The sequence below is a fragment of the Pristiophorus japonicus genome, chromosome 2 (genome assembly GCF_044704955.1).
Source record: "Pristiophorus japonicus isolate sPriJap1 chromosome 2, sPriJap1.hap1, whole genome shotgun sequence".
Lineage (NCBI taxonomy): Eukaryota > Metazoa > Chordata > Chondrichthyes > Pristiophoridae > Pristiophorus > Pristiophorus japonicus.
The window spans coordinates 157,284,418-157,308,456 of NC_091978.1; the positions used below are offsets into that span (position 1 = coordinate 157,284,418).

Consider the following 24,039-nt stretch of genomic DNA (forward strand, 5'->3'; position numbering starts at 1 on the left):
TTGTTACACTACACTCTGTCCCCTCTTCCAGGTCATCTATGTATATTCTAAACAGTTGTGATCCCAGCACCGATCCCTGTGGCACACCACTAACCACCGATTTCCAACCCGAAAAGGACCCATTTATCCCAACTCTCTGCTTTCTGTTAGCCAGCCAATTCTCGATCCATGCTAATACATTTCCTCTGACTCCGCGTACCTTTATCTTCTGCAGTAACCTTTTGTGTGGCACCTAATCGAATACCTTTTGGAAATCTAAATACACCACATCCATCGGTACACCTCTATCCACCATGCTCATTATATCCTCAAGGAATTCCAGTAAATTAGTTAAATATGATTTCCCCTTCATGAATCCATGTTGTGTCTGCTTGATTGCACTATTCCTATCTAGATGTCCCACTATTTCTTCCTTAATGATAACTTCAAGCATTTTCCCCACTACAGATGTTAAACTAACCGGCCTATAGTTACCTGCCTTTTGTCTGCCCCCTTTTTTAAACAGAGGCGTTACATTAGCTGCTTTTCAATCCGCTGGTACCTCCCCAGAGTCCAGAGAATTTTGGTAGATTATAACGAATGCATCTGCTATAACTTCCGCCATCTCTTTTAATACCCTGGGATGCATTTCATCAGGACCAGGGGACTTATCTACCTTGAGTCCCATTAGCCTGTCCAGCACTATTCCCCTAGTGATAGTGATTATCTCAAGGTCCTCCCTTCCCACATTCCCGTGACCAGCAATTTTTGGCATGGTTTTTGTGTCTTCCACTGTGAAGACCGAAGCAAATAATTGTTTAAGGTCTCAGCCATTTCCACATTTCCCATTATTAAATCCCCCTTCTCATCTTCTAAGGGACCAACATTTACTTTAGTCACTCTTTTCCATTTTATATATCGGTAAAAGCTTTTACTATCTGTTTTTATGTTTTGCGCAAGTTTACTTTCGTAATCTATCTTTCCTTTCTTTATTGCTTTCTTAGTCATTCTTTGCTGTCGTTTAAAATTTTTCCAATCTTCTAGTTTCCCACTAATCTTGGCCACCTTATACGCATTGGTTTTTAATTTGATACTCTCCTTTATTTCCTTGGTTATCCACGGCTGGTTATCCCTTCTCTTACCGCCCTTCTTTTTCACTGGAATATATTTTTGTTGAGCACTATGAAAGAGCTCCTTAAAAGTCCTCTACTGTTCCTCAATTGTGCCACCGATCAGTCTGTGTTCCCAGTCTATTTTAGCCAACTCTGCCCTCATTCCACTGTAGTCCCCTTTGTTTAAGCATAGTACACTTGTTTGAGACACTATTTCCTCACCCTCAATCTGTATTACAAATTCAATCATACTGTGATCACTCATTCCAAGAGGATCTTTTACTATGAGATCGTTTATTATTCCTGTCTCATTACACAGGACCAGATCTAAGATAGCTTGCTTCCTCGTAGGTTCTGTAACATACTGTTCCAAGAAACAATCCCATATGCATTCTATGAATTTAAGGCTACCCCGTGCGATTTGATTTGACCAATCGATATGTAGGTTAAAATCCCCCATGATTACTGCCGTTCCTTTTTCACATGCCTCCAATATTCCCTTGATTATTGTTCGCCCCACCGTGAAGTTATTATTTGGGGGCCTATAAACTACGCCCACCAGTGACCTTTTCCCCTTACTATCTCTAATCTCCACCCACAATGATTCACCATTTTGTACATTCGAGCCAATATCGTCTCTCACAACTGCCCTGATATCATCCTTTATTAACAGAGCTACCCCACCTCCTTTCCCTTCTTGCCTATCTTTCCGAATTGTCAGATACCCCTGTATGTTTAATTCCCAGTCTTGGCCACCCTGCAACCACGTTTCTGTAATGGCCACCAAATCATACCCATTTGTAATGATTTGTGCAGTCAACTCATTTACTTTATTTCGAATGCTGCGTGCGTTTAGGTAGAGTGTTTTAATACTAGTTTTTAAACCATGATTTTTAGTTTTGACCCCTCCTGCACCCCCTTTTATATTCACACATATTGTCCCTTCCTATCACCTTGTGATTTACACTTACCCCAGTGCTACTCTGCTCTGTTGCCTCCTGCCTTTTGCATTCTTTCTTGGGGTCCTGTTCATCTGAGCTCTCACCCACTCTAACTAGCTCAGAGCCCTTTCCTGGGTTCCGAATACTCCTCGCATTGAGGCACTGAACTTTCATGCTTGCCTTTTTATTTCACTCTGACCCTTTAGAATTTTGCTGTACAGTGGCCCTTTTTGTTTTTTGCCTCGGGTTTCTCTGCCCTCCACTTTTACTCATCTCCTTTCTGTCTTTTGCTTCTGTCTCCATTCTGTTTCCCTCTGTCTCTCTGCATTGGTTCCCATCCCCCCTGCCATATCAGTTTAACTCCTCCCCAACAGCACGAGCAAACACATCCCCTGGGACATTGGTTCCGGTCCTGCCTAGGTGCAGACCGTCCAGTTTGTACTGGTCCCACCTCCCCCAGAACCGGTTCCAATGCCCCAGGAATTTGAATCCCTCCCTGCTGCACCACTGCTCAAGCCATGTTTTCATCTGAGCTATCCTGCGATTCCTACTCTGACTAGCACGTGGCACTGGTAGCAATCCCGTGATTACTACTTTTGAGGTCCTACTTTTTAATTTAGCTCCTAGCTCCTTAAATTCGTCTCGTAGGACCTCATCCCTTTTTTTACCTATATCGTTGGTACCAATGTGCACCACGACAACTGGCTGTTCACCCTCCCTTTTCAGAATGTCCTGCACCCGCCCCGAGACATCCTTGACCCTTGCACCAGGGGGGGCAACATACCATCCTGGAGTCTCGGTTGCAGCCGCAAAAACGCCTATCTATTCCCCTTACAATTGAATCCCCTATCACTATCGCTCTCCCACTCTTTTTCCTGCCCTCCTGTGCAACAGAGCCAGCCACGGTGCCATGAACTTGGCTGCTGCTGCCCTCCCCTGATGAGTCATCCCCTCAACTGTACTCAAAGCAGTGTATCTGTTTTGCAGGGGGATGACCACAGGGGACCCCTGCACTACCTTCCTTGCACTGCTCTTCGTGCTGGCCTTCCATTCCCTATCTGGCTGTGGACCTTTCACCTGCGGTAAGACCAACTCGCTACACGTGCTACTCACGTCATTCTCAGCATCGTGGATACTCCAGAGTGAATCCACCCTCAGCTCCAATTCCGCAACGCGGTCCATCAGGAACTGGAGGCGGATACACTTCCCGCATACGTAGTCGTCAGGGACACCGGAAGTGTCCCTGAGTTCCCACATAGTACAGGAGGAGCATATCACATGACCAAGCTCTCCTGCCATGACTTAACCCTTAGATACACTTAATTTGGCGACAACACTGTTAACAGGTTACTACTGATATAAAAAAAAGAAAAAGAAAAGCTACTCACCCATCACCAGCCAATCACTTACCCCTCTTTGGCTGTGACGTCATCTTTTGATTTCTTTCTACTTTTTTGCTTTTTCTCCTGGCTGGAGCTGCACAAGCTGGGCCTTTTGTAGGCCTCACCAACGCCACGAACTCCCGCCTCCGACTGCCGCCGCCTCTCGCTGCCGCTGGGCCTTTTGTAGGCCTCACCAATGCCACAAACTCCCGCCTCCGACTGCCGAGTGAAGGAGGATTAGGTATGAAGATACCATCATCCTCAATGGCTTCAGCCCCACCATTTGCCACAGCCTCATCAATGGCCCTTCCCATAATGGCTAGCACCGTCTCCTCCATGGGAGTTAAAACATGCAGGCGTGCCTTTCCCCTTAGTCAGTTCCTGCTGCCTCCGGTTGTGAGCCACTGTCTCCTGCAAGAGGGAAGTGTATCAGTGAGTGTGGTGCAATATGTTTGGCTGATGTGGCTGTCAAGTTTGAATAGCTGGCAATGTGTGAGATGTGGGTGTGAGGCTTGTAACAGTGGCAAATATGTGGGGTGAGATGAAGCATATGAATGTTAGGTTTGACTCCTGATTGATCGAGATTGTTGGTAGATGAGTGATGGGGGTGTGGTGAATGAGCAGTGGCTGAAGCTAGTGGTGCAGTTGGTAGGATATATGTTTCCACAGCTTTCTCATCGTGTGTCTGGAGGGCCTCCTGCCCCTAAGGATACAGGACATCTCTCCTCCTATCCACCTTCTCCATCAAGACTTCCAGTGCAGCGTCCGAAAACCTGGAGGCCCGCTCACTCCCATGGTCAGCCATTCTTCGCTCTTTTGCAGGTCAGATTCAGTTGCAGAACAATTCCCAGCATCTGCTTCAGCCACAATGTACCTCCCCTTTAAGAGGTTAGCTTTAAGTAGTGCAGTAGTAACGATAATGGTCCCCCTGCTGATGTGAACAGCACGGGGGGCGCTGGCTGCATGAGGAAATCATTATAATCATCAGGTAGCACAAAGTTGGCATGCTGCCTGCATTCCACTCAACGAGCACAGTTTAATCGCACATTGTGATCTCCATGCCTGTTTTGGGGGGCTAACCAATTTAACTGCCAAAGAGAGAGCTTACATCAACACAAATAAAATGACAAGGCTCACCATGAGCAACAACATGGGAGTTCTAGTATTATTAAAAGCAAAAAGTGCAATATAGTACATTGCTGGTATACGAGCATTCTTTATGATTATAGTTCAGGTTACTTAAAAAGGATGATCATGAGAGGCTAGCAGAGTGAGAAGCCGGGTGAATGAGTAGGTGAAGTTTGGGTTGAAGCTACTTTGTTTGAGTCCATTAAGTGTTACAGGACAGTGGAAACCAGTGCTGCGTAGAATTTGCATGGTGGGACTTTCTGCAAATCATGAATATCCAGCAGACCACAGTTAGAAGAATTTTTTAAAAATGCAAGTGCAAGCAAAATACAGATAATTAATCAGCATCTACAAAGGAATAAGATAAGTTACCATTTTGGGTGCAAGATCCTTCGAGGTTGCTGACGTGACTTTTCACGGATGCTGAAGGATGTGCTGCCATTTCTTTTTGCATTTTCTGTTTTTATTACAATTTCATGAAGTGTTTCCAGGATGACATCCTGCATCTCAAAATTACTGAGCTGGAGAAACAATTGGAGACATTCCACACAACGACTGGGGAGAAAGGGTATGTGTACTGCAAGCAGATCGGAATAGTGTGACAGAAGAAGAGATGTGGGTGACCATCTCTGGGAGAAAAGGAGGGCTCTGGTAGAGGCAGTGCAGCAACCTCCTGAAGTTTTCCAATTGGTACACAGTCCTGGATATCAAACCAGGTGTAATGTATGTAGACCTGGGTTTACCTGCCACCAGGGGAGCGACCATCGGAGGTCATTGGGCCGCAGACACACACGTACAGCCCTTGTATATAAAGAAAGCCTCCATGTTTAATCCTCACTTTGAGAGCTAATAAAGTAGAGTCAGGTTGCACCTGATTGAGTTCACGATACTAAGCCTATTGAGGTATTGCATACGCAACATATGGCGACGAAGTACAATACAAACTTTCACGCACAAAAAAAAAATGAGCGCCGTTGGAATCCTGGAGCGATTCGTGGAGGGAGAAGACTGGGAGGATTTTACAGATCGCCTCGACCAGTGCTTCATGGCCAACAAGATGGATGAAGATGCTGAGACGCATTTAGGCGCAAGGCGGTTTTCCTCGTGGTTTGTGGTCCAAAAATCTATGGCCTCAAAGAATCTGCTCTCACCTGCACGTCCAACGGAAAAGACCTATGAGGAACTGTGTGCTCTGATTCGGGACCATCACAAACCTAAAGAAGGCATCATTATCTCAAGATATCGCTTTTACATGCATGTTCGTTCTGAGGGCCAGGACATGGCAGAATTTGTTGCCGACCCGAGACGTCTCGCTGGGCCGTGTAAGTGTGGAACCTCGTTGGAAGACATGCTGCGTGACGTCTTTGTAATAGGCATAAACCACGAGTTGATCCTGCGGAAGCTGCTGGCTGCGGAGATGCTGGATCTGAGCAGGGCCATCACGATTGCCCAGGCTTGCCTGACCACGATCGATAGTACAAAGCCGATATCCTCACAGAGTCGGCAAGTACTGTGCACCAGATTGTGTCGTCGGTTGGCAGAGCTGCACCTGGCAGGGCCTACCCGACTGTGTTTGCGAAACCTGTAGCTGCTCAAAATTCGCCATTGGGCACGAATCCGATTTCACCCTGTGGCGTTGTGGGGGCAATCATCGGCCTCATCAGTGCCGTTTCATACAGTATATTTGTAGAGACTGTGCGAAAATGGGTCACTTTCAGCAGATGTGTCCGCAGCTCAGCAAGCATGCTGCGACACACCACGTGGCTGATGATGACCGATCCAGAGCGGATCCGGCAATGCAACCCGAGATACCCAAGGAGGAAGTGTATAGTGTACATTCGTTCCTGACAAAGAGCCAATCGATAATGATTGAAGTAAAATTGAACGGTGTGTCGGTATCTATGGAATTAGACACGGGTGCAAGTCAGTCAATTAATAGCCAGAGGGCTTTCAAAAAGCTGTGGGACACCAAGGCCATGAAACCCAAGCTGAGTCCAGTAAATGCAAAATTGCGTACCTACACCAAAGAGCGCATACCAGTGATTGGCAGTGCAGCAGTCAAGGTGTCGTACAATGGGGCGGTTCATGATCTATCGCTGTGGATCGTTCCAGGCAATTGTCCAATGCTGTTCGGCAGGAGTTGGCTCGAAAAAATAAAGTGGAACTGGAACGATATTAAAGCTTCGTCATCGGTGGATGACGCTTCGTGTGCTCAAGTGCTGAGCAAATTTCCCTCGCTGTTTGAACCAGGCATCGGCAACTTCACAGGAGCCAAGGTGCAGATCCACCTGGACTTGGATCAAGACCCGTCCATCTCACAGCCCGGGCAATCCAATACATGATGAGGGAGAAGGTTGAAATCGAACTGGACAGACTCTAATGTGAAGGGGTCATTTCACTGGTCGAATTTAACAAATGGGCTAGTTCCACTGTTCCTGTGCTGAAGAGTGATGGCACTGTCAGGATTTGTGGAGACTACAAGGTTACGATCGACCGAGTTTCGAAACAGGATCAGTACCCGTTACCAAAGACTGATGATCTGTTTGCAATGCTAGCCGGGAGAAAGTCGTTCACCAAATTGGATTGGACGTCGGCCTATATGCCACAGGAGCTTGTCGAATCGTTGAAGAAAGTTACGTGCATCATTACGCATAAAGGGCTGTTCATTTACAACAGGTGTCCTTTCGGAATTTGCTCGGCTGCAGCCATATTTCAAAGAAACAGGAACAGTTTACTGAAGTCCGTCCCTAGAACCGTGGTGTTCCAAGACGACATTCTGGTCACAGGTCGTGACACTGCCGAACACCTGCACAACCTGGAAGAGGTTCTACGTCGTCTGGACAAAGTGGGGCTCAGGCTGAAACGTTCAAAGTGCGTCTTTATGGCACTGGAAGTCGAATTCCTGGAAAGGAATATTGTTGCAGACGGCATTCAGGCCTACGGACTCGAAAACAAAGGCCATCAAAAATGCACCCAAATCCCAGAATGTGACGGAGCTGCATTCGTTCCTTGGTCTTCTCAACTACTTCGGTAATTTCTTACTTAAATTGAGCACATTATTTGAGCCATTGCACATGTTGCTCAGAAAAGGCGACAACTGGGTTTGGGGTGTATTTCAAGACAAGGCCTTCGAGAAGGCTAGAAATCTGCTTCGTTCCAACAAATTGCTCGTTGCAAATTATGACCCATGCAAGCGTTTAATATTGGCCTGTGACGCTTCATCACATGGGGTTGGTTGCGTACTCCAACAATCCAATGAGTCGGGCAAACTACAACCCGTTGCGCATGCATCAAGAAGCATGTCTAAAGCGGAAAGAGCCTATGGCATGGTAGAGAAAGAAGCTTTAGCTTGTGTATATGGGGTTGCCAAGATGCACTAGTATCTGCTTGGGCTTCGTTTCGGCTTGAAACCGATCACAAGCCACTCATATCTTTGTTTTCAGAGCAGAGGTATCAATACCAATGCGTCATCCCACATCCAGAGGTGAGCGCTGACATTATCTGCCTATGATTATGTCATTCACCACAGACCTGGCACCGAGAATTGTGCCGATGCATTGAGCCTTTTACCGTTGCCCACCCTGGAGGTGGAAATGCCATATCCCGCAGATCTACTGTTGGTCATGAATGCCTTCGAGAGTGAAGGGTCGCCTGTCACTGCTCAACAAGTTAGGACCAGGACCAGCCAAGATCCGATCTTATCGGTTGTAAAACGTTGTGTCCTTAGTGGTGATTGGTTGGCCATTCCCAAGGAAGTGTGTGATGAGACCAAACCTTACAACCGTCGCAAAGACGAACTATCCATTCAATCTGATTGTTTGCTATGGGGCAATTTTGATGTTATGCCCAAGAAAGGCAGGGAGAGATTTGTACGGGATTTACACAGTACCCATCCCGGTATTGTGATGATGAAGGCCATTGCCAGGTCTCACGTTTGGTGGCCTGGCATTGACTCTGATTTGGAGTCATGTGTGCATCAGTGCAACACTTGCATGCAGTTAAGCAATGCACCAGTGGAATCTCCACTAAGTCTGTGGTCATGGCCATCCAAACCATGGTCGAGGATCCACATCGACTATGCGGGTCCTTTCCTGAGCAAAATGTTTTTGGTGGTGCTGGATGCATATTCCAAATGGATAGAATGTGTAATTATGTCATCCAGCACATCTACAGCCACCATTGAGAGCCTTCGTGCCATGTTCGCCACTCATGGTCTGCCCGACATCGTTGTGAGCGACAACAGAGCATGCTTCACGAGTTTGGAGTTTCAAGAGTTTATCACTCAATGGTATCAAGCACATAAGGTTAGCACTATTCTAGCGCAAGCCCAAGCGGAGCGGGCCGTCCAAACCATCAAGCAGAGCCTGAAACACGTAACTCACGGTTCTTTGCAGACTCGCTTGTCACGCATACTGTTTAGTTACAGGACGAGACCCCACACGCTTACCGAGGTCCCCCCTGCTGAACTGTTGATGGCGAGGTCTCAAGACCAGGCTCTCGCTTGTCCACCCTGATCTTAATGATCACGTCGAAAACAGTCAGTGGTATCATGATTGCACTGCCGTGTCAGGCGACATCTCTATTAATGATCCTGTGCAAGTACTAAGTTATGGTCAAGGCCCCGAGTGGGTCACTGGCACTGTTACGGCCAAGGAGGGTAACAGGATGCTTATTGTCAGGCTCACTAATGGGCAAACTTGCAGGAGGCACATTGATCAGATGAAATTACGGCACACAGACGAACCGGAACAGCTTGAAGAAGACACCATCAATGACCAACCGATTCATATTTAGCTATCAGAAGACCCTGCTGTTGTCAATGAATCTGGACCTTCAATCCCCGACATGGACATTGCCACTCCCATTAGATCGGCTACCCAACCTCAAGTCATGAATGACTCTGAGAGCTCACCCAGATCTGGAATTGAACTGAGATGATCAACTAGGGAGCGGATAGCCCGGGACCGTCTCAATTTGTAAATAGGACTGATACCAAGATCTTGGGGGGGAATGATGTAGTGTATGTAATCCTGGGTTTACCTGCCACCAGGGGAGCGACCGTCAGAGGTCATTGGGCCACAGACACACACGTGCAGCCCTTGTATATAAAGAAAGCCTCCATGTTTAATCCTCACTTTGAGAGCTAATAAAGTAGAGTCAGGTCGCACCTGATTGAGTTCACGGTATTAAGCCTTATTAACTTATTGCATACGCAACACAAGGACAAAGGAGGGAAATCACAAGAAACACCACAGCAAGAGGACACACAGGCAAATGGTAGTTATCGGGGATTCATCATTAGACTGATAACTGAATGGGCTTCTTCGGTGTTGTGTGATTCTATGCTGGGAAGGAAAGTGGTGGGGCTGATGATATAAAGCAGGATGTCATCTGCATAGAGGAATATTTTATGCTGTGTACCCCGTGGATGTGGAGATTAGTTCATAAGGGTGCTATGCATAGGGAAACAGGAAGAGAGGATAAGTAGCATCTTTGCCTGACCAGTTGTTGAAGAGGGACTGCAGAAGAGATTATAGCCACTCAAGCATACAAAGATGAAAGGTTGGAGGAGAGAATTTGCCCACCATCTTCTGAAAGTGTCCCTAAATACCATTTGCTTGAGCAAGGCAGTAGAAAGCTCCACTCTTCCCAGTAGAAGGCTTTTTCTGTATCCAAGAACAGCAGCAAGGTGGGCATGTTCCAGCATTTCAACCATGGTGGCTCTTCTGCTCCCCTGCCCCCTCCCAACCCACTCTTTGCTGATGCAGTAAATTCGAGAAACTAATTGAAACTGACTTGCTGCTGAAGTCTCCAGCAGTCACTTGCACAGATCCAACACCAACTTTTATTTAGGTAGAAAGTAGGCTCTGAATTTTTTCAGAACTGCTCCTACTCCACCACTGTAATTTCACTGCAAGTAATGATGGAGGAAAACAACAGGGTTCCTGCTGCACTTCTGCTGAAGTTAGGGCCCTTCATTGCAATTTCACAGGCACTTCATGAAAACAGAACTTGTGTTGGAACAAAATATTACTTTGGTAAAGTGTGGGGAAAAGACTTTAGCAACTTCCATACATGTGCTGCCAACAGACAGACTTTCTGTTGTCACATAATCCTGACTCACTGGTAACATGTAAATAGTTCATGTCTTAAACATTCGTAAATGTAATTCAGAAATTGGAGCATGAACCCATTTGCACAAAATGTTTTGGATGTGATTTTGAAAAGTTCAGCAATGTATTGTGCCAATTCGCTCCAAGCCACTGCAAATTTCTTTTTTAGATGGAAATGCAGCGGCAGACTGTCAGATTGAAGACTGACCATATATGCCACAGATATACTTAGTACTCCAGGTAGATTGTTGTGCCACGATTTTTAGAAATGATGGTCCCGAAATTGGTGAAAGCTAAGTTCTGCCCAAGTACCGTCCAAAGAACCGCTGAGATCCTGACGGTACTTTGGGTGAAAGTTACATGGAAAAATTTGGGAAAGACCACCCGGCGGCAAAAATGGGACTTATGCTCTGATTCTGGGCAGCAGCGGGCGGTTGCTCCCATTTTCGGCAGCAAATGCAATCCTCGGCAAACTACCGCCCAAGGATTGAGTTGGGCCCAGGGGACGGGGGAGCTGATGAAATAAAACATTTTCAAAACATTTTAAAAAATCACTAGAAATCCTCAGGGGACCTCATCCACCTGAATCCCTGCAAAAAAAATGTTTTTAAAATGGACTAACCTTTTTTTGCAGGTCTTCATACTTACTGTTGAGGTTAGACCTGCTTCCACGCAGCGGTCTTTACCCCTGCTGCAGCGGAGGACCACCCGATCAAACTGGCAGCTCAGCGGGTGGGAGGACTTTTCTGGGCGGCGCACGCCGGTGGATGTCAGTGGACAATACCCAGCGGTCTTCTCTCCCCGTCGGTGGGAGGCCTCCACCAAACTCGCTCGGATGAGAGATCGCCCAGAAACGGGGAGACCCCCGAGAAAACTCGGCAGTCGCGGACAGTAAGTCCACCAATGTCATGGCCCTATGCCTATGAGCATAGATCCATGAGCAAAGTGCTTATTCTTTACTCTTAGCAGATAACTGGTCACTGCAATTATGCCGAAGTATTGCACTAACCTTATTAGTCCACGGTACATGATGTACTCGCACCATCTATGTGGATCACTGTGATCTATATCCTAAAAGAAAAAGAATGATCAAGGATAATGCAGGGTTTTTGGAAAGGGGGTTAACATAATGGAACCACAAATAGCCTATTTTATTTGACTCTAGTTCCTTTAAAAATGGCTGTAATTTTAATAAACTGTTTACTTGCTTTTCAGCAACCTAGTAACGGCTCCTTTTTATTACAATCTATTGATTCACAAGCACATCAGATGCGCTTTCTAGATTCCTCTAAAATATGTTTTGTAAGAATTGAATTATATACTGTATTAATTTGATAATATTTATCATCATATATTCCACAATAAATGAAGTTAAAATTTAATCACTTGTTTTCAAATCAAGGTTCAATAAAGTAATTCCTTTCTCTGGTTACCAGTTTGGTTTTAAAAATCGGACCATATCATGTGTATATATTCCCCCACACACTTTTCTATGGAACCTATTAATAGGCCTATCTGTCCCTTATTTTTAAGTTCTGTTGTAGGGTATGCACTCAAAATGTTGAATGCTCCTTTTACAGATGCTATTCTGTTAGTTGCTGTGTGATTTTCCTGGGCAAGTTGTAACATTTCTGGACACAGGTAATTTTTTGCAAGACCCATGCCTCCAGTGGCGACTCACAGGCAGCTGGTGGGGATCGGAAAGACGTGCTGTCCACGCTTTCCAGCCATCAAAATCAGTGGACAGGCAGACTGCCTGCAATTTTGCAATCCCCTACCCCAGCATGTAATGTTTGCATTCAAGTTAGCTCCATAATTGTATAAAATCCAAAACAATCAGAATGGTCCTTTGTATAATGCCATTTGACAGATATCTGACCTTATAAGTTAAGCTACTTCTGTTTTCTAGACATTCTAAGTTCAGGTCACATTTCTTAATGTTGAAATCGCAAGTAAGGACATCAAGGATGGCATTTTACATGATCCAGCTGCAACAAAGTGAACTTTAAAAAATCTATAAAAATTGTTTTGCTCCACAGCATCAGAATTCTGCTCCCAATAAAATTAGGTATCCCAATGCCTGTTAAAATGATTTTTTTTAAGGAAAGCACATGAATTTCATTCGAATTCACTCTTTTAATGTTTGAAACTTTACTCTTTGATAGATTTCTGTACTTCATATACAATTATAAACAAGCAAAAGTGGAAGTTGGTTAATAATAGTTTACTTAATTAAAAATGGTCTAAAATTAGCTCACTTTTGGTTATGCAGACATATAACAGGCATGTATAAATATCAAGAATTTAGGGCTTTTATTTCAAAGGACTATTTCAGGTTTGATAGGTTTAGATCATGATACATGTATCACACATCTGAACAGTGGCAAGTTTATCCACCCTTTGTAGTGGTGACTACAGTGTATATTTAAACGAAAACATTAGAACATAAACTAAGAGTGATGTCATGCTTTTACACTTAGTTCACTTTCATGAATGTGCTCTTACCTTAACATTTCCAATGTTTCTCAGCTGCATGTAGTCTCTAGAGCCAGGTGCAGAGGTAATGTAACCCAGAAATACAAGAGGCTGTGGAATTTCCTTCAGTAAATTAGAAACATACTCTGCCTGCAACTTCCTATCTAGATCATCCCTGAAAAAAAGCAAGTAAGTTGAAGAAACCTTGTAATAAAACAATTGAAATGTTGAAATACGCAAAAATACAAGTGTTTGGTGTCTTTGTCATAGCAGCGCATTTGGAAAGAGGTGACATGATAGGTCCAAGTCAGCATGGATTTGTGAAAGGGAAATCATGCTTGACAAATCTTCTGGAATTTTTTGAGGATGTTTCCAGTAGAGTGGACAAGGGAGAACTAGTTGATGTGGTGTATTTGGACTTTCAGAATGCTTTCGACAAAGTCCCACACAAGAGATTAATGTGCAAAGTTAAAGCACATGGGATTGGGGGTAGTGTGCTGACGTGGATTGAGAACTGGTTGTCAGACAGGAAGCAAAGAGTAGGAGTAAATGGGTACTTTTCAGAATGGCAGGCAGTGACTAGTGGGGTACCGCAAGGTTCTGTGCCGGGGCCCCAGCTGTTTACATTGTACATTAATGATTTAGACGAGGGGATTAAATGTAGTATCTCCAAATTTGCGGATGACACTAAGTTGGGTGGCAGTGTGAGCTGCGAGGAGGATGCTATGAGACTGCAGAGTGACTTAGATAGGTTAGGTGAGTGGGCAAATGCATGGCAGATGAAGTATAATGTGGATAAATGTGAGGTTATCCACTTTGGTGATAAAAACAGAGAGACAGACTATTATCTGAATGGTGACAGATTAGGAAAAGGGAAGGTGCAACGAGACCTGGGTGTCATGATACATCAGTCATTGAAGGTTGGCATGCAAGTACAGCAGGCGGTTAAGAAAGCAAATGGCATGTTGGCCTTCATAGCGAGGGGATTTGAGTACAGGGGCAGGAAGGTGTTACTACAGTTGTACAGGGCCTTGGTGAGGCCAGACCTAGAGTACTGTGTACAGTTTTGGTCTCCTAACTTTAGGAAGGACATTCTTGCTATTGGGGGAGTGCAGCGAAAGTTCACCAGACTGATTCCCAGGATGGCGGGACTGACATATCAAGAAAGATTGGATCAACTGGGCTTGTATTCACTGGAGTTCAGAAGAATGAGAGGGGATCTCATAGAAACGTTTAAAATTCTGACGGGTTTAGACAGATTAGATACAGGAAGAATGTTCCCAATGTTGGGGAAGTCCAGAACCAGGGGTCACAGTCTAAGGATAAGGGGTAAGCCATTTAGGATCGAGATGAGGAGAAACTTCTTCACTCAGAGAGTGGTGAATCTGTGGAATTCTCTACCACAGAAAGTTGTTGAGGCCAATTCACTAAATATATTCACAAAGGAGTTAGATGTAGTCCTTACTACTAGGGGGATCAAGGGGTATGGCGAGAAAGCAGGAATGGGGTACTGAAGTTGCATGTTCAGCCATGAACTCATTGAATGGTGGTGCAGGCTCGAAGGGCCGAATGGCCTACTCCTGCACCTATTTTCTATGTTTCTATGACAATAATCCACACTCCTGCTATCCTACTGCAAAGTGCATGTATGCATCTCTGGTGAGGACAGAGTCAGGATCAGCTGTGATGGTCCCATGGCTGAATGATTTTCTGACACCCAGTGTTTAGTCTCACATATGAAAAATACCTACTAGAGGGCCCAATTTTGGCTACCCGTTTTTTTGGCGCACTGACCCTTTATGCGCTGACTTTGTGCGCTGGAAAGGGCGGCAAAAAACTTTTAATATCCTGGCCCCTCTGCCAAATGTCCTGGGTCCTGGCGCGGCGTCAATGGTGGAGTAGGGGGCGAAGCTACAGCCCTGCGCTGGAAACACTGCCGGCAGCTGTTCACATGCGCAGTGGAGTCTGTGCGCATGCTCTTCGCCCTCCCAGCGTGTCCTGCAAGCTGTTGTTCGCTGCCCCTAGCCATGGCCGAATGGTCGTCCCGCGGCTGAGTGCAGCCCAGGCTGTCAGAACCCTACCCGAGATGTCGTTAAGCCATGCCTTTCCTCTCCCTCCCTCCCTGTTGATGCCGTCAAACCCTGCCTTTCCTCTCCCGATGCCGTCGAGCCCAGCCTTTCCTCTCCCTCCCTCCCTTCCCAGCCCCTCCGCCCCTAGCCTCCTGATGCGTCTTTGCCGGCCGCCCCTAACCCACGCCAAATGGCCTCCCGTACAGGCCGGCCTGCTGCCTTTCCCGGACCAAGGAAGGATTTACTTAAAATATTTAATTGTTTACCTGAGTTCTTTATTTTTATTTAGTTATTTTAACTTTTATTTGGAATGAATGTTTGGTGCTTGGGTGCAGGACCTTACTTACTTACCTGCGCCGATTTCTTAACTGCCCACAACGTTTTTCAGAGCCTGCCACATACGCTGACCTAAGTCAATTTGGAGTAAGTTTTTGCTGGCCAAAGTGGCATAAATGGCCAAAACTTGCGTAAGTGTCTGGGGGAAAAAAAAACGGAACTAAAAAAAAAAATCATACCTAACTGACTTACTCTGGAGCAAGGGAAAATGGCATTTTTTAAACTTACGCCAGAAACAATAACTTACTCCAAAAAAAATGATGCAAGTCATGGCCAAAATTGGGCTCAGAGTGAGGTACTGAAGGTTAACTGTCATCCATGGAACCATACCTCAGCATGTATCCACCCCTTGGGAGAGGTGGCGGGGGTGGGAGGGGGGAGGTCGGTGGGGGGAGGAAAGAGGAATATGGAGGAAAACAACAAACTGATTACGTGGATTAAGATGCTCACCCAGCTGGCCTTCTAGCTTTCACCCCTCGTAAACTTGAGATCATTCGAAACACTGCAGCCCCTATCCTAACTTGCACCAAGTCCCGTTCACCTATCACCCCTGTGCTCGTTGACCTACATTAACTCAAGTCCGGCGGCACCAAGATTAAAAAAAATCTCATCCTTGTTTTCAAATCCCTCTATGGGCTCGCCCCACCCTATCTCTGTAACCTCCTCCAGCCCTACAACACTCCACGATCTCTGCATTCCTCCAATTATAGCCTCTTGCGCATCCCCTGATTTTTATAGCTTCATCATTGGTGGTCATGCCTTCAGCTGCCTGGGCCCTAAGTTCTGAAATTCCCTCCATAAACCTTTCTGTCTCTCTACCTCTCTCTCTTTAAGACGCTTCATTAAACCTACCTCTTTGACAAATATTTTGGTCACCTATCTAAATATGTCATTAAATGGCTTGATGTCAAATTTTGTTTGCTAACACTCCTGTGAAGCATCTTAGGACATTTTACTATGTTAAAGGCGGCATATAAATGCAAGTTGTTGATTGCAAAGGAATATTTGGGGTACAAATATTCTCTTCTCACCCCTCACCCAGAGAACCTCCCTCCTCAACTGACAGTCAAATGGATAGAGGAGAAGGAAAGGAGTGCATCTTTTTTGTAGCATCCTTATGCAGCAACATCAAAAAATTCTCCTCTACCAACGAGAAGGTGACAATCCAGTCTGTCCCCTGTGAAGTGAGACTTTATGATGCACAGGACTCAACACAGAAGACTGGAAATTACTGTTGCCAATTATATCGTAAAATTGTATCAAATTCTTCTCCACAATTTTAAACCAAAAGAGTTAACACATCTGTTCAAGTAGCTAAGAGGGACATTTGATATATGAATGTACAATAACATTGGCAACAATAATTTCCAGGGTAAAATATTTTCTCTCAGGTGTTTTAACAAATGAACTGTTGAAAACCAACTCAAGAGCAAGAGATGACCATTAAGTATACAGGGTATCTCCCTTTAAAACATTTTGGACCACATAGCAATGCCCTGAAATACAGAAAGATATAGAAATAAGGGAGGGGAACACATAAATTGTTAAATAAATATAAGAAACTTCACTTACTCATCGTTGCCAAAGTGAGTAACAACAAAGTCCACAAGATTCCCTGAAATGTTGACAGTCATCGAAATGGCGGGAGCAAGCTCTCCATGTGGGGATGGAAGAAGATGGTGCATGGACTGAACTATAGGGTATCTCGACAGAACCATTATCCTAAACACCAGAAATGCATAAGATTTCACTTCAAATAGGCAGCTGTACATTCATTTTAACTAGAACATTGTTAACCACAAAGTGTATTATTTGAACTTAATGCAAATGTTGCTACTGCCATATGTAAGACACAACGTTCACCAGTTTCAAGAACAATAGTATATATATAACACTTAAACAGAAATGAAAAGAAAAGACACAAATGCTAGGAATTTCAAATAAAATAGAACATGCTGGAAATATACAGTAAGCCTGTCTGTATTATAAAAAGACAGATGTTACGTTAACATCTTGGGTAAAAACCCTTCATCAGAACTGGAAAAGAAAGCTGTCTGGGCCCTCCACAGGACTGACCAAAACAGAGGGACAGGGAGAACAGCAAAGTCAAGGTCAAAAATGAGCGATGCTAATTGCTATGATAAAGAGACAGCCGAAGGGTTCAGTAATACTTAAATTGATTCTTGTTTTAAACTGGAAAGAGGTAAAAAGTGCTGGTGATATAAAGATCATCTCAGTCAGGCTGAGAAAAGGTCCTGGCAAGCCAAAAGGTGAGTAAAACAGATCCAAAACATGAAGTGAAAAACGAGGAAGATAAAGGGAGAAATTGGCAGGTAAATGGGGTACGTTATTTAAGATCTGATGTTGCAAATCTCACTGATCACACCAGAGGGTTTCAGTGTGAAAATGAGAAAGATAGAATATTATTCCTGAAGTTTCCATTGAGCTCAGTTAGAGCAGCATTGCTGTCCAACTGATGTTTGGCCACACCAATAGCGAGGCGACAACAATGTGAGCAGCGAACACAATATATTAGATTGGTAAAAGTGCTTGTAAATCAATGTCTCACCTGGAATTGTATTTGGGGCTCCAGATAATGGTGCAGGAAGAAGTAAAGAGACAGATATTGGCCCCGATTTTAACTCCATGTGGATTCCCCGCTCAGGCCCAACCAACCTCATTGAATTTTTTGAAAAGGTAACAGAGAGAATAGACAAGGATAATGCAGTAGATGTAATTCATCTAGATTTTCAAAAGTCCTTCGATAAGGTACCCCATAATAGACTGATGAACAAGGTCAGGGAATGCGGAGTCAGGGGACACGTAGCAGAATGGATAACTAGCTGGCTTCAAGGCAGAAAGCAGAGAGTAGGGGTAAAAGGTAGCTATTCATAGTGGCAGAAGGTGGGTAGTGGTGTTCCACAAGGATCAGTGCTGGGAGCACTGTTGTTCACAATTTATATTAACGATTTAGATTTTGGAATCAAAAACACCATTTCTAAATTTGCGGATGACACCAAATTAGGGGCGATAGTCAATATTGAGGAACACTGCAACAAATTACAGGAGGACATTAATAAACTTGCAGAATGGGCATATAATTGGCAAATGAAGTTCAACAAGATAAATGTGAGATATTACATTATGGTACGAAGAATAGGGAGGTCACATATTACTTGGAGGATGCGAGGTGAGGTAGAGGAATAAAGGGACCTCGGATTACAAATACACAAATCACAAGGTTGCGACACAGGTTAGCAAGGCCATAAGAAAGGCAAACCAAGCATGAGGGTTTATTTCTAGAGGTATAGAATTGAAAAGTAGAAAAATTATGCTGAATCTGTATCGAACCTGCGTACAGTTCTGGTCGCCATATTATAAAGTGGATAAAGAAGCACTGGAGAAGGTGCAGAGAAGATTTACAAGGATGATACCAGAAATGCGAGAGTATACACATTAGGAAAGGTTGAACAGGCTGGGTCTCTTTTCTCTTGAAAAAAGAAGGCTGAGGGGTGACCTACTAGAGGTCTTTAAAGTTATGAAAGGTTTTGATAGAGTGGATACAGAGAGAATTTGGGGAACAGCATCACTAGAGGCCATCAATATAAGATAGTCAGCAAGAAACCCAATGGGGAATTCAAAAGAATCATCTTTACCCAAAGAGTGGTGAGAATGTGCAACTCTCTACCACAGGGAGTGGTTGAGGTGAATAGTATTAAAGCATTTAGGCAAGAATATGAGGAAAAAGGGAATAGAGGGTTATGCTGATAGATTTAGATGAGGAAAGACAGGAGGAGGCTCGAGTGGAGCATAAATGCTGGCATGGACTGGTTGGGCCAAATGGCTTGTCCCCGTGCCGTATATCCTATGTAATCCTACGTAAAATTACAGTCAGGTCTCAATGTCATATGTAAAGAAGGACCCTGTTGACTCTGTGTGCGTGTCCTTGCTGCCTGCGCAGGAGAGCAGATTAAAATTGTAGATGTTGCGATCATGGCGGCTTTCGGACATGCAAGAGCCGGAGCGATTTTAACTGCTCATATGCCAGGTTTCTGCTGAGCGAATACAGTTAAAATCACCCCCTCTGCTACTAGAAAGTGCAAAGTAAAGAGTAGCCAGAAGAGGAGGTACTGGAAGATTGAACAAGGGTGTCGTGGAGTCAACAGTCCCTCTATAAAAGTTAATATACAGTCGATGTACTTGGTGTTGGGATCAGATCGTTCGGACCAACTAGTCCGAACTAGTTGGTGTTTATCCTCCACATGAGTCGTAATGTTAATCCAATGTGCCTGCTCTGTTCCCATATCACTGCACCCCTCTTTCCTTCAACCAGCAATGTAATCTCTTAAATGTTGACATGGTCTCTGCTTTAATCACTAATTTCACAAGTGCATTACATAGCCTTACAGCCCACTGTATGAAAACGTTTCTCCTGCTCTGTCCTAAATCTCTTCAATTTAATCTTATATCTATGTCCCCTTCAATCTAGACTCCTCAATCATTGTAAACATTGTGTTTCTTTTTATCCTGTTCCATTCCTTCGTAATTTTAAACAGCTCTATTAAATCACCCTGTAATCTCTCATGTTCCAATGAAAACAGCTCCACTTTTTTCATGTCTTCCTTTGTATTTGTAATTTTATTTCCTCATATCAAGCAATATCCTAATGAATTTGTCCTGAACTACCTTTATTGTTTTATTGTCTCAACAGCCCTCTTATAGTGTAGAGCAAAAAATGGCACACAGTACTCCAACTGTTATCTTACTAAAGCTTTCTATAGATTCACCCCATTACATTTCCACTTTAATATTTTATACTTCTTGCCATAAAACACAGTATTCCATCAGTAGTTTTTAATGACCATACCAACTTGAGCTATTGATTTTAATGTCTTATGAACCTGAATTTTCAAATCCCTCTGTTCTTTCACATCACCCTACCTTATTTTGTTCAAAGTATAATTGTTGCTTTATTTTTTAAAAACATAATGTACGACCACAAGCTGGTGCCATGGAGACTGTCAAGAGGTTGAGAAGCACCAAAAGAAACAGGGGGGCCGAAATTGCCGCGTTCCTGAAGGACTCAACACCGGAAATCGGCGACCATGTTGCGGAGTGCAATGGCCGCCGACTTTTTGGGTAATGGCCGCCATTTTCAAAATTCTGTTCCTGCGGTATCCCGGCGGTGACTGCTCCCCGCATCCCCCCGCCGCTGCCGAGCCGTGCGAAGTGCATCATCACAGTGCGCACCGCCGATGTTCCACCGACGGCAAAATTCTGATGTGAAGATCTTCCTCCTGCTGGGCAGTGCCAAAGCCTGCTTTTTCTGTGACAGTGCCTTCTGCAATGGCAGTGTGGCTCACATTAAAGGGGAAGACGCACTGCCGCTGCTGCCATGTATTTTTCTTGTCAGCCGACCGCTATGTCGGGCCGACAATTATCCCCCAGGTTAGGCCAGGCCACCCTCTTGGATGCCAGGCCGCTGTCTTGGCTGAAACCCTCCCTGGTGGCCCAGTGGACCGAATTTTAGAAACCGCGCCGGCTCTCCCCTTTAAGTGAAGGGAAGAGCCGTGGTGACGTGGCGCCATGATGACATCATCAGCACTATGCTGATGACCGAGAGCGGCAGCTGCTCTGCACCACCCCCCCGCTCCCGCCACCCAACTACCGCCCCTCTAGTGTACTCACCGCCTCACTTCTTCCCCCATTATGAGCGACTTCCAGTCAGCTTGGAAAAAAAAAGCTAAGGAGCGGAATTTCACTCAAGAGAATATAAGAACATAAGAATTAGGAACAGGAGTAGGCCATCTAGCCCCTCGAGCCTGCTCCGCCATTCAACAAGATCATGGCTGATCTGGCCGTGGACTCAGCTCCACTTACCCGCCCGCTCCCCGTAACCCTTAATTCCCTTATTGGTTAAAAAGAGGCCGCCTCAATCACCGTGGTGGTAAACACAGTAGAAACGTGGGGTGGGGGGGTGTGTGCGCCCCATTTCGGGCGTAGGGCAATTTCGACCGCAGGATCGTTCCCACACTACAAAACAACAAGACCATTAAAATGACATTCACACCAATCACAAAGATCAATACCACTGTGATCAGTGTGTTCAAAAGGAGAGATAATAGGGGGGAAGGCATAGCAGGGTCTGTGGGAGTGGTGGCTTTAAGAATGCTGGGTTCAGAACTTCCTAGAAATTATCAAGAAATAAGAGAAGACTTCCATTCTAATCTGGAAGAGACACGATCACCCGCAAGCCTGGTCTAGACCTGCTTTAAAGTGCAGGTGATTCCAGTAACAGTTCTCCAGAAAACAGACATCCCCTCACTCTGCTCTAAGATACATACTCACATTGTATCTGCTCTTTCAGTCTAACAAAAAATACACTAAAGAACAAAGTCAGGCAATAAAATTAACTGTATGGAGAAAAAGGGCATGAAATCCCTTTGCTGTACACTGCTGTTAGAACATAACATAAGAAATTTGGCCCCTCGAGCTTCTCTGCCACTCAATAAAATCATGGCTGATCTGATCTTGGCCGCAACTCCATTTTTCTGCCCGCCCCCCATAACACTAGACTCCCCTGTAGTTCAAAAATCTGTCCATCTCCCCATTAAATATATTCAATGACCCAGCCTCTCCAGCTCTCGGGCAGAGAATTCCAAATTTTCACAACCCTCAAAGAAATTCCTCCTCATCTCCATTTTAAATGGGCGACCTCTTATTCTGAAACTATGCCCCCTAGTTCTAGATTCCCCCACGAGATGAAACATCCTCTCAGCATCTACCCTGTCAAGCCCCCACAGAATCTTGTATGTTTCAATAAGATCACCTCTCATTCTTCTGAACTCCAATGAGTATAGGCCCAACCTGCTCAACCTTTCTTCATAAGACAACCCTTTCATCTCAGGAATCAACCTAGTGAATCTTCTCCGAACAGTCTCCAATACAAGTATATCACTCTTTAAATAAGGAGACCAAAACTGTACGCAGTACTCCAGGTGTGGTCATACCAACGCCCTGCACAGTTGTAGCAAGACTTCCCAACTTTTATACTCCATCCCCCTTGCAATAAAGTCCAACATTCCAGTTGCCTTCCTAATTACTTGCTGTACCTACATACTAACTCTTTGTGTTTCATATACAAGGACACCCAGATCCCCCGATACCGCAGTATTTTGTAGTCTCTCTCCATTTAAATAATAATTTGCTTTTTTATTCTTTCTACCAAATTATACTCCACCTGCCAAATTTTTGCCCACTCAGTTAACCTATCTATATCCCTTTGCAGATTCTTTGTGTCTTCCTCACAACTTGCTTTCCCACCTCCGTGGGTGGTAACAGGACGCATACTTGGGGGGTGGGGGGAGCTAACAACTCCCGCGAAATTTTCTGGCGTTAGTGGGGGCGCTAAAATGGTAGTGCCGCATCTCCGCTGGTAGTGCCCTGGGCCGCTGTGTCTCTGGCAATGATGTCATCGCCGTGCACGGCGATCCCTTTCTCCCCGTGGCGACCCGGTTCCACCTCGCAGTGGAAATTGTGCAACGCCCCGTGAGGCTGCTGCGGGCGAAGTCAGCACCAGCCACCCAAGTCGCGAGCCGGGCCACACTCACGGAGTGAAAGTTAAAGGGGAGGTGTGCTGCACCACACTGCTATTTTGTTTCTTCCCCCAACATACCGTTGGGCCTTTGTGCAGCGATGTCGTGGGTCTGGGCCACGATAGTACAGCCCGGCACTCCGTTTCGGGGCTGGGCTGTGGCCATGGCACCCTGCATCCCCGGTGGCCAAGAGGAGGCCATCAAAAGGCCTGTAGAGCTCGCAGCGTCCCTCCTCTTTAACGGAAGAAGGGCGTTGAAACGTGTCAACATTACGCGAAGATGCGCCCGCTTAGCCCCCAATCCTGCCCCGAGAGTAAGTGGAGCATACGACATTGCGCTCCACTTCCTGAGAGGGCCGGTAAGCCAAATTTCACTTCCGGGCGGGACTTCTGCGCCGGGCGCAGAATGTCTGGCCTTGTCAAGGTTACCGCCCTCAACCGGGCCGCTCCGCAATTTCGGCCCCAAAGTGTTGCTCATTATAGCTCAGAATCTATTATTTTCTGAAACTAATACTGGGTTATGCTTTTCTATTAACGCCAACACATTGAAGAACAACTTTGAAGTGTCTAATGAACAATGGGTTGGCTGGGGAAATTAAATTTGGAACTGATCATGCAGCAATTTTATCTTTTTTTGATAATCCTGAGGTTTATGTATCAAATTTTAGGAATGGATGAGCTGGCTGTTTGTGGGTAAAGTTATGTGCACACCAGTGATCCAATGTGAGACAAAAATTGTGCAGCATATTTTTACTGACATAAAGCATCCAAATTTATTCAAAATGTAATATGTGTAATACAGTTTCCCTTTCTTTTGATGGTGCTTGTAGTGAAACCTGTCTGTACTACACAGCTGTTGTCTACTGGATATAACTATTGCTGGAGAAAAAATGGCCCAGAATTTGCCCTG

The 24,039-nt window shown here is 45.0% G+C and overlaps 1 protein-coding gene across 2 annotated transcripts in view; it reads right to left on the reverse strand.

Annotated features, from left to right (window-relative positions):
- LOC139241781 (PGAP2-interacting protein-like) overlaps positions 1–24,039 on the reverse strand; it is a 244,748-nt gene that overhangs the window by 58,727 nt on the left and 161,982 nt on the right. For both annotated transcript variants that reach the window (XM_070870083.1, XM_070870084.1), the window contains 3 exons: positions 17,108–17,257; positions 13,161–13,305; positions 11,665–11,726 (listed from right to left, as the gene is read on the reverse strand). In XM_070870083.1, coding sequence (XP_070726184.1) covers positions 11,665–11,726; positions 13,161–13,305; positions 17,108–17,257 — 357 coding nt within the window. The remainder of the gene's footprint in view (positions 1–11,664; positions 11,727–13,160; positions 13,306–17,107; positions 17,258–24,039) is intronic.